This window comes from Anopheles ziemanni, chromosome 3 (genome assembly GCF_943734765.1).
Source record: "Anopheles ziemanni chromosome 3, idAnoZiCoDA_A2_x.2, whole genome shotgun sequence".
NCBI lineage: Eukaryota > Metazoa > Arthropoda > Insecta > Diptera > Culicidae > Anopheles > Anopheles ziemanni.
In genome coordinates, this window is record NC_080706.1 from 40,139,657 (window position 1) to 40,151,723 (window position 12,067).

A 12,067-nucleotide genomic window follows, 5' to 3' on the forward strand; every position below is an offset into this window, starting at 1 on the left:
TTCTTGTTTTTTATCTCATGTCCTTGTTCACTTCGCTTTAAAATATACCCCGGTGCACGCGGCGGTGCTGACTGGCCCCGACAAAGATGAAGTGAATCACGAACCTGGCGCGGCGGAACGTCACCATCTCGGGGATGCAAACGAGACAGCCCACGAAGGTCTGACTGATGATTATGATGAAGCACTCACTGTTGCCGAGCACTTTTTCCCCAGTGCATAAGAAATCTGGTTATGCACGTGAAGTGTACCGAGAACATGAGTTTTCTTTTTGCGCAAATAAGAATGCAACGAATTGTGCCAACGGAAGGGGTAACTGGGGTCTGTGATGAGGTCCGATGGGCACCGGAAATGCTGTCCCAAGATGACAAGCTCAACACGCGAGGTGAGTGGTCGATTCTCGTCCCACTTTCGGTGCCACCCAGCGCACCGGAAAACCCCCAACGAAACCGTCCCAGCGCCGTATGGTAGGACGTAATCTTCATCGTTTTTACGATCGGCGTCATGAAGCGGCTATTGGGCACCAATATTGGCGGTCTCTGGTCCTAAAGGGCTTCAGGATATGAAAATGTAATAAAGCCGGATGCGGAAGAAGCCAACGAACAGGGAGAAAGAGAAATCGGGGCAGCGGTAACGCTCTGATTTCCTTATGTTCGTCCATCAATGCCTTTCCTGCCGCCCTCGCACGTCTAGCCAGGAGGAAGATAAACATGTCTCCGTCTTGAATGTCCTAATGTATGGATCTACGTATGTGTGATCCACCGACCCAGACAACCGCCTGGCTGGTGGCTGGTGACTGGTGGTGGAAGAACCACAAAATGGTAAATGTTTCGGATATTACCGCTGACGATCGTGACCGCTTCCGCCAGCCGTTCTCGGACGTTCGCTCTGGTTCGGCGAAAAGATTTATGGATCGATTGGAAATAAGCCTCTAAAAAGCGTCCCCGAAGCCGACAGATGCTTCGGATGATGTGGTCGATACGGAAGGAAAAAGTAGGCAAAGTGGAGATCGATGCTGTCTCGAGGGAGTCACATTAGTGCCGGAGGAAGTTCGTGCTCGTGATTTCAAGCGATGGCAATCTGCGGCTCACGTCCATTAGAAGCTGATTTGCTGGGTATCGATACAAGCCAAGCTAGGTTTCTTAATTTTTTTTTTGTGGTTTTGTATATATGTGTAGTGGTATATAATAGTTTAGTTGAAACACAATGCATTTTCCATTGTGACAGAATGCATACTTTTTCCTACATTTTAAGCAGTTGTAAAGAATATTATATAGTATCACTTTTACACATCAAAATTCATTTTCATCACATTTATCACCCAATTTACTATTCATATGCCTTTAGAAATCATTCAAAATAACATAACAGCTGTTAAATTAACTGGTATGAAGGTTTATAAGAACATGTTCATGATTTATTCGTTCGTTATTAATTTATATTTTGCACGGAATAGCTTTCTTAAAGCTAAATAAGCTGTTTGAAATCTAAAATAATAGTTAATAATTTATTCAAACATAGTAGGTACACTCTATAAGCGTCACTAATAGTTTCTATAATATAATGTATTCTAATTAATGAGAAATATTAGCTTTACACTACTGTCAAAGTATAAATCAAGGACAATCCTTAGTCAAGATAAAATTGGTTTCTGCAAAATATTTTACAACTGGTGTTAAAAGTTATTCAAATATTTGTCCAGAAACTGTTATTAACGCTAGGCTGTAACCTGTTTGATGTTTTCCAGCAACGAGATCATTAGCAAAGGGCATTAATTTTGAGGAACTTGAGAGTCCATTATTGTTATGTTGCAGGATATAATTTCAATCTACTATGACATTTCGAGGACGGTTATGCGAAAGAACGGCTGGTGCATGGAGTATGAGATTGATGTAAAATTGAGTTAAATTAGAATACGAGTATCATGTATCCATTTATGAGGCTTTTGATGAGTTTGGGAAATCTATAAAATACAAAACAATATTCACCCGAAAATGTGTGCGGCTCTAGTGCACTCCAACGTAAATCCATACTTAAACAAACTTAGCCCTCTTCGAGGAGCTTTCATTGGTGGCAAAGTGAAGCGTGTGTTCTCTTAATCCAGTGCTACATCATATCATTCCGATGAATACGCTCCTCTTAATGCGAGCTTATAGTAAGCCCTGAAGAGATGGGGCATGGCGTACTAACATTTTCAAGGGTTACCAGGTGTGAGTGAGCAAACAATTTAAAACAAAAGCTTAGGTTACGTTCACTTTTCCGAACCCTTCCAAGCTCGTCCTCTGCCATCAGCACGAACGCCAACGCCATTGTTTTGTAACGCCGGGTTCAACCGGTGCACCGGCATTTTCATGCAATTCCAACGGTTTTCCATTGTTTCCGACAGGCAGAGGGCATCTAAGTGAAGTTTCGCGCAACTGCCGTTACGGTACTCACAGTGCAGGCGAATCAAACGGATCGCTCCTTATCGGGGCTTTCATTTTCCTTCCCCCTGGCGAGTGGTGGCGCGAAGGGGCGCGATCTTTTGACTGCCGTGCACTGCCAAAGGTCCTCTCGCCTTGCGTCAACGGGTGCAACAAAGTTCGCGCGCGATTCGCTCACCCATGGGGCGGCTTCTTGACTCTCCAGTAATTTCCGCACTGACGCAGCGGTGTCAGTTTCACCGAGCCAAAGTTTGGCAAACTGAGCACAACTAGTTGGCGAAATGTTAAGCAAATCCGACAGCTGGCTTTTGCAAAGTTTATGGCGCGCCTCGAGTGAGGTGAGATTTTTAATCCATCAACAGGTTTATTGTTCATCATAAAGGTGTAGACACTAGAAAATAAGCTGTGTTGAAGAATACTCCTACGCTGGTTTTTGTACTTTCATGACCATTATTTTAGTAAATAAGTGCCTACTTAGCTAATTACATAAAGAGAACAAGAAACGAACCTTTACGTCCAACCGACAAGGGAGCTGACGATGCGAGAATGATTACAAATGATTACCCGGGTCGGTGTCCCCATCACATTCACTAACATTAGCTTAACAACGATAGAAAACCACTCAATGATAAAGCGTGGACGACGGATCGAAAATAAGACTACTGGCTTGAAACAGCTAAGCTTCTAATCCTAAAACGTAAACCTGCATCCAGTTTATCACACAAACTGGATTGAAGTTATTAATAATTTAAAAAATTACTGAATAGAAACTTTTTACTGAATACAAATTTACTGAAATTATTTTGCTCGAGTATCAACTCAGTTATATAAAAATATCAATGTGTAGGTACGATTAAGATTGGTTGTTTAAATATTGATACGGTAATTGATATCCAAATGAACATTGCCACTGGCGTTAATTGGGTTTCACTTGTAAAGAGTATTTCTCTGACTCTTAAATTGATCGTAATTGCAGTGCAGGAATAAAAAATTGAAAATAATTGAGAATGAAACTTAAGTCAAAATTTTTGTGATAAAAGATAAAATTGTTGTATTGGATTTTGATCAATTTTTAATCTAAGCTCCATACATATTACAATGATTCCAAAATGTTGAAATGAATTCACAACACGAATTGTGAATAATCAGAGAACAGATAATAAAAAGGTATAGGCTTTCATGCATAGATAATCATTAAGTACACAAGATACATTTCTACACATTTGAACACTCTGGAATCTGGAAGCACTCGGAGCGGATTATGCGTGAGGGAAAGTGCTACTCCATCGCATTCCTCGCCAAATAGGGGAAGGAAAAAATAACTTTGACACCTGGTCCGTGGTCCGGAAAAGTTCGCACGAATCCCAAAGCGAGTCGGCAGGGGGAAGAAGATTTACGCCGCTGTGCCTGCTGCTGCTGCTGCTGCGCCGACTGACAGCTCGAAAACCCAAAACTTTTTGCCTGATTTTCGTCGCGCATATGATTAGCTGTGTGACCCCTGGCGCGCGAGTGACGGGGGCGATAATTTTCCACTTTTTCTGCCACGGAAAGTGTCAGCCTCAGCCGGGGCAACTGTTTCTTTCGTGTTTTATATTGGACCCTCAGTTCGGGGGGGTTAGAGAAAATGAAATACAACAAGCTGAAGCAGCCGTTCAACCACTTGCCAAAAAGTAAGCGAGTAAAAAGATATGCTGGAAACATGTAAATTTTCCTAAAAACTTTATCATTTGGCCTACTTTGTCGAGTTGGGCAAATCCGATGATGTATGTGACACGTGGGATGACACAGTTTGCGGAACGTGTTGCGAAAGTTGGCCGAAAAAGGGTGCGCGAAGACATATTGAGACGTTTTTGTGGATTGCGCGTACAGGCAACATAGGCACACGATGTTGATTTTAAAAGTGTCATGGAACATCCTTTTCTTTTAAATTTATTATGGCTCTGGTTAGAATTATGACTTTTTATTCCGTTATTGCATTCTTTTGGTGGCCTGAATCTTGTTGGTAATCATAAAAACCCTTATTGTTCGATGTAAATAGGTTTGCACTAAAAAAATACATTTAATACGGAAATACATTTTATAAAATGATGAAACTGTTAGTTTTAAGTTGTATTTCATACAAGTCACTTTTGTTGTATTGCATGAGTGAAAACGAAATAAGTCCACTATGCTAGTACCCATTAGATTGATGAATGTTTTATCATTAGCTCTTCAAGTACGCCCAGAAAAACATATAGTTCCGGATCTGCATGGTAGTATACCGCTTCCGATTACCCTACAGGACCTCTTCCTGACCCATATTTCCGGAACTAAATCACGCTGAAACGAACACTGGACCAAGTCAGACAAGCTACAGCCCATCGTAACTTCCCTTCAAGCACCTTGCCCGAAAGCTAAAGGCCTACAGTGTGGCTTTTACGTTTTCGACTTATTTACCAGCTTCGGAAGTTGCAAAAAAGGGAGTGAAACAAAAAAAAACAGACCACTAGTTGGCGCCGTACTAGCTTCGCTGGTGTGCTGATTGGCGAGTGGTGAATTTTCGTTGTGGAATTTTAATGAGGAAATTTAAAACGTGCCCATAAATTACTCCGTCCTAGTATAACTTACTTCCGCCGGCTGCCGAGGGACCGGATGAAGCCGCTGCCGAAGACAACGGAGCGTCTTCGCTAGCCGTCTTGAACCGTTTCGGCGCGAACGATTTCAAACGAAGGGAAATTTCCCCTCTTCTCTCCCCCCCTCCCCCTTCACCTGGATATCCGCGCGTGACTTGCGAACGATGTAGTTGTCAGATGCGTGGAGGGTGGGGGGGCAACTGATGTAGAGCAAGTTCGGCCCCGTTTCGAGGGAGTGCTTGAAAATTGGATTAATGTAGAACCCTAGCCCGGGCAGCTAACATTGTCAAAACCGAGCTACACAATGTAACTTAATTGTAAAATCCCTTAGCTGGAATACCATGCCAATGAGCTCCGCACAGGAGTAATGTTAAACTTCATATAAACAATGAAATGTATATTGTTTAGATCTCTTGAGTTAAATTCAAGTAGCACCTGCTTTGAAATAATGTACTTTGAAGTTGTAGTGTGGGTATTATTTCGAAAAATGTTAAACAACGGCGACCTAACAATTCTGTTACAATGCTCTTACTGATTTTCATATCAAAAGCTATGTTTTAAAAACGATTTTTTAAAGTCCAACGGTTACTATTAAATACTTGTTAAGAATAGAGTAAAAAGTAATATTCTTTCATGAGGAATTATTTATTGTTTTTAATTGTAAAATTGATGCAGAATTCAACCCAACATTGTATTATTGATACGATCGTTTACTGTAGGATACCTGTTTGTCCATATTCTTCGAGGGGTATAAGAACTAAGAACAGTCAAATTCTGGCAAAAATTATCACCCCACCCTAAAGGACAACGATAGAAATTATGCATGCGCTAACAAGCAATCACACAGCTCATCCGAAACGGGGTGTTCCAACAGGGCAGTGTTCCTCGAGGCGATACGGAAAACAGAATCGTTAGATTGGTAATTCTTGAACCGAAAGTGCTACAAACGGGGTTCTGACCCCCGGATTCAAAGAAAATTTTCGGGTTCCGAAGCTCCGGGCAGTAAAATCTGCTTGTGGTGCGTTCAATTTACGGCAAGAAAATGTAGGGAAAAAACGGTTCAAATCAACGGATTTCCTTCCAAAATTGACGGCAAAGTCCCACGAGCCGGAAAAGTGTTACTGCGGGGGAAGGAAACCTGGTGGAGCAGAAAAAGACGCATTCGACATCCGACATCAATCCCGTCCAAGGGTGGTTGAGCACTTCGGCTGAATTACCGGTGTTTCCGGAGGACCCGGTTCGCCACCATCGAGGGGTTTCATTTGTTGATTAGTGCTTCCCGTGTCGAGTGCAATGTCGAAGGACTTGCTCTACTGCCACATTCGTTCTAGCAAGCGTATGGCGCACGGGAAATCTCGGCAGCGCAGCAAACCGACCGGTCAACCAATTGGCGGGCGGACCCGAAGTGGTTCAGCGGAAATGGAGCCGCACGAAAGTGTCCACACGTACGGCGGCAGTCGGTATTTCCGTTGTGCACGATGGAGATGTTGTCCAATCGATACCGAGGGCACTCGAACGCTCATCAATAATTCGAAGTGGTCACCTATTTTTAGTGTCAAGATGAGTGCACTCTCGGCTGCGTTTTACGGTAAAGGGGGTGCCGGGGTTTAGGGGATGGAGGATGGCCTTTTGGTTTGCGTGAAATGCTCGACGTTGAAGCTTTTCGGGTTCAGAAATTTTAACTGGCATTTTACAAAAAAAAAAAAAAAAAACACGCACACACACTAAATACAGACAGCTAGAATAACTGGACAAAATAACCAAAGTGCCTCTTACCGATATTTGTAATGCTGATCCGTTAGAGCGGTATTATATTATAATGATAAACCTTTCGCATACAGACAATTTTAAATACTTTTCGCATAATGAATTGAAGAGCTGTTTTGTGCTTCATAGAATATTTCTAAATACTTAAATAGAAGAATAAAAACGCGCAAATCAAAAGCCGGCAACGTATCAAAACCATAATAGTAAAGACCTTTGCTGACTACTGTTCAAATTATTTAACAGAAACAAACTGTTTCATGATTGGTTTGGTAGAAATATCATAAAAGTTGGCAATATGATCCAAATTTGTATCTCTGAAAAATCATTTAACCTGTAAGGTTTATTGTGGTATGTGTTTTCGAGTTAGGTAATCAAGTTCGATTAGATTATCACTTTTTCATCAAAAAATAGCTGTTCTTGTTTATTTGGTAATTGAAGAGTTTATCTTAAGCATTTCATTAAAATTTTAAATTATATTCCATCAGTTCCACTTGATTGTGTTTAATACATTTAACAAAATTTCTTGTTATTTAGCTAAACTAAAGTGGTAAAAACAGTTCATTTTAAAACACTACTCTAAGAAACATTCACATAAAAAGTTTTTTTTTCAGAATTCTAAATCAATCGCCTGAAAATAATGTCTGTCAAATAGTACCTGAAAAAAATAATATTGTATTAGCCTTTATCTTGAAATAAACGAGTCCAGCCATATATTTAATCTACTTCCTCACAAACACTTAATGCATTTTTAAAGAGATCCAATCAACTTCAATTTCCATCGATTGGAATTTCCTTCGGAATTAATTTCACTGTAAAGGGGAGCCAGTAAAAAATCTAAGAAATCAATTCCACTAAACGCTGCCGCAGAAGCATTTGGAGCATATAATTCCGACCCTGTTTCGCCGGGCTCATCCATTCGCGTAAAGCTAGACAGAATTATTCGAAATCCGGATTCGTTCGGGTTCGGTTCCATTTTGTAATTTGCAAACCATGCCCATCCGCAGTGAGTCGTTTGCTCCATTATGTTGATGCTGGAATGATGTTTTTTTTTCACTTCAATTTTCGCTCGAACTGAAAAGTGCCACTACAGAAAATGAGAAAAAAGCACAAACGAATGGGCACGGGCTGGGCGCGGGGGGAGGGTGGGCAAATTTGCCAAATCTATTCCCCTCAAGCACCATGTGCCACGTGGTGACCTTTTTTTTCACGCTTCATTCACCTAACGATGACGCTGATGGTGAAGATGATGAAAGCAAGAAAATACCGTAACGCGCGGTATGATTTGTTTTCATCAACAAAACCCGACCCACGGGGTTGGCCCATTCATCTGCTTGCCATTTTCCGCCCGTTTTCAGGCGCCATTCGGAAGGTATCTTGGAAGGAACCGTCTTCTACGCGGGTTTTCTTTCTAGCCCGGTGGCAAATCGTAAATCTCCTCCCAAATTAATCGCTTTTCTTAAAACGGAACGTATCGTTGTGTTCGTTTTTATTCTCTTTCTCCTACCCTCTTTCTTCCCCGTACCTTCCAATATGACGATCAGGCAAACAACGTTCGCGGTGCAAGGCTTTACTTAATTTTCCGGCCGTTATTTTTACCTTCGCAGAAGACTGTCGATGAATGGGGAGGTTCACTTTCGAAATGAGGGCACAAACAAACACACACACAAACACACAAACACCTAAACGTCCTAAGCAAAGCAAATCAACAACGTGGTGCACTTGCAAATGGAGCTTTGGTGAATTTATAATGTTTGCACAGAGGATGCCAAGCTTTTGCAATAAGGCGCAAACATAAAGTCGATGGTGTAGGAGAACGTTAAAATAACGAAACAAAATGCTATACCGATGCGTGCCCACGGCATCAAATGTGATTACATCAAATGCTCCGTAACCTCAGCGGCCAACCGCTTTTCCGGGAGAAAGAACTTCTTTTTTGTAGCGAAGCTTGAAGCGCCCCCGAGCAGCGCAAACACTTGAGACACACTTTGCGCTGGCGGCGCTATCCTTCCTCCGGTGTCCATATGCGTATGTGTGTTTGCTCAGCTAACGGCAGGATCGTGCGTGTTCACAAACGCCGCCTCTGCTGCTCTGGTAAAGTGTGTTGTTTATTTAAAATTCACGCAAGCTCACGGCTACGCCAAACTGCTTGAGTTTGAGCCCCTCGTTCCGAGCGTTCGCAAAATGTTGGGTGGATCCGCAAAAGAAAAGCAACAACACCATACTTTCCCGGGTGGGACGATGTTCGGTGGGTTGGCGGCGGTAGTGAATTGTTGCGTGGAGTTAGTCCACGAATAAATCCCACATTGTCGGCAAATCCGCGTGCGTCTTTTCGATTGCTTGGAAGCCATAAATTTCCGCTTCCGATAAAATCTGGTCCCTTCTTTTCCGGCACCATTTTTTTCTTTCTCTCGGGCGTACATTAGTTATTCGGGGAGCCATTTCTCACACCGTGGGAAGGAGGTGGCGGGGTGGAAAGTCTCGATGTTTATTTTTTCCCACTCGTTCCAATCGTTAGGGTGGTCCACCGGTTTGAAACTTTGGTCAGACGCGTTTGCCTCATCCTCCAACGCACTCACGCACTTCAAGTGCGTGCGGCCAATTGTGAAGCATGTGAGAGATCTTCCCGCGGGTACTGTTTGCCTTGCTCTCACTTTCACTCAAGCACCTCCTGCATCTCCTCCTCGCCATCTCTCGGCAAATGACTTGGCGTCCCGATGAAGCGTCGGAAAAGTTTGTCCATATTTTTGCCATTTTATGAGAGGCCCCCGCCTACGAGCAGTGCGTAGGTACTTTGCAATCAAATTCACAGGTCATACTGTGTCGGCTTTTTTTTGTGTGTGTTGTTGTTGGTTCTCTTGCTTAGAGTTTTACCGGGAAGGAAAAGATTTCAACTTTAAATCCAATATTCCACGGCAATCTAGCGAATTTACGATTCGGAACAGGAATGTTTTCCGTGGTGGATAATGCTAGGCAATAAAATGTGATACGTAAATAAGGAAAGTTGAGCTCAAAGTTGTGCAAAGCGCTGGCAAGTATTGTGATTGCTGGGAAGTGTTTTGAAAATTAAATAATCGTTCAGTGTGCTAATGAAAGCTTGACTTTGAATTTCTCATAGACCGGTACTCGTATAAAAGACTGAGCGAAAGTTGTAACCAATGCTCACATATAATTGCCATAAAAACTGATTGAAAATTGATGAACTATGAAGGTTACTACTAGTAATTGATATTAGACTACAGAAAAAGCACAAAATCAAGATATGTTGGAAATCGGTAAAATCATGGAACTCAAAGTTGTATTTGAGAAATGAAATAATCATTCAGTCTGCTAATGCTATAACTTTGATTCTTTGAATTTCTATTTCACATAGAATGATACACGTAGATAAATATGGATTGAACGAAACATGTTACAAATATGCTAGTTTAAATGATTTGCTTAATGTGTGATGAAAGGGTGGTGGATATTGTTTTATGTGGTAATAGAAATATGCAATCAAAAGTAAGGAATAGTGATTTCACTACAAAAAACAATAACACGAAGTTTTATTCCGTTAATTTAACCAAACTCTGTAGCATTTTCGCCTTTGTTTCACACAATTGGATCGATTTTTTTAACTCCATATGTAAGAACTACTGTAGCGTAAAATGTGAACATATTTATCTTAAGAAAATTGAAATATTTTATCAAATCTAGAAAAATATTCTCTTATGTTGAATATATTCCATGCGAACAAGTGAAGCTAGGTAAAGAATTGCTTAAGAGTATTTAATTTGGTCTTTGCATATGTTATAGATCCTAGGTTTGTCCTTCTTGATTGTGGAATCCATTTTTATTGATGGAGACGCCTAGTTTTAGCAAACTTTGTTGCCGTAGGTCGATCCATCTGCCATTTTCTCCAGCACACAAGGCCCAGTAAACAACGGAAAGCGATAGGAGAGCAAGAGGGATGAACAGTCCGCTGGCTTTTCCTCGTTTAGCCTGGCTCCATCCCTCACCATGAAAAATCGTCCGTGGTACCTACGCTACAGGTACATGTTTTATTCATAAACAAATATTTGAAAGAGAATTTACTTTCCTTCTTTCGCGCCATAGCCGAATCGAAAGACAACGAATTCTTTCTCTCGCTTGGTTGGCGGTGGGGAATTCGCTTTCCAGCCTCATGCCAAAAACACGGGCGCTTGCGGTGTTGCTTGTGTTTGCTTTTTTTTCGTTAGATGTTTTCCAAAATGAATGCGAACATTACAGGAACAAAGAAACAAACACCTGCTCGATAAGAAACGATTTGAGAAATCGGTTTCCGCACCTTCACCGTGTGTACGTGTCGAAAATGTCATTGGCAGGAGAGGAAATCGTTCGCGAGTGCGGGAAAGTGTGGAAATTGTTGACATTTTTTACCCTACCTTCACTCGTTTGCGCCTCCCCCAGCGAGTCCCCTCTCCCTCATTCTTTCACTCGACGGTAGTAGGGATCAAGTTTTGACGCTCGATTCCGCGAGGGTCGCATCATTCAACTGTTCTATTTCGTCTGTTACTATGTCTTTTTCAGTGACTGGAAACTGGAGCCTCGGTAAAGAAATGGCAAAGAATTTCGTGCCGACGGTGCCCTTTGGCGCAGGGTACACGAACAAAACGGGCCAAACCAGGGGATGGGACGGGAAAAACTTCTACACAAGTACCATTTAGACAGATCAGGTGTGGTTCTGCCGAGCGACACAGCCGTTGATTGAAGAAAGCACAATGACTCCGGAATGCCGAAACCATGTAACCGGAGTGCAGTTGTAAGAATGTGAACATTTATTTTCTGGGCAATATTTGGGAAACCAATGAAACTGTGCGTTCTTACACCTACCTGGTATGAATTCGTGGAAGTCGAGTTTTCCTGGAAAAGAAAAAAACAAAAGCTATATGTTAGAAATTGCGACTGCAGTAAAAAAGGGAATTTTATGTTAAAACGTAGTGAAATATCATTGAAAACATAGGAATTTCCTAGTTTGCGAAATTTGCTATTGGAATTTGATTTCATAAAACCAATCCAATCAACCGTACAGCTAATGGATGTGAAATAATTCTTGGATGTTTTTTTTTCTAAATTGGTGTAGTATTTTTAATTTGTGAGTACCTCGATGAAATAATAATATGATTTTCATGTGTTTCAATTTTACATTGGTTATAAAGCAAAATAGATCAATTTGATAACAAAAGATGGTAAATTCTTACAATTTTTCGTATGGATGAAATTTATTACAATTTTCTAGATTACTGTTGA

The 12,067-nt window shown here is 41.4% G+C and overlaps 1 protein-coding gene across 1 annotated transcript in view; it reads right to left on the reverse strand.

Moving 5' to 3' along the window:
- Positions 1-12,067, reverse strand: part of LOC131287469 (cytoplasmic polyadenylation element-binding protein 4-like) — a 218,446-nt gene that overhangs the window by 84,319 nt on the left and 122,060 nt on the right. Inside the window, exon 4 of the mRNA XM_058316518.1 lies at positions 11,651-11,680. Coding sequence (XP_058172501.1) covers positions 11,651-11,680 — 30 coding nt within the window. The remainder of the gene's footprint in view (positions 1-11,650; positions 11,681-12,067) is intronic.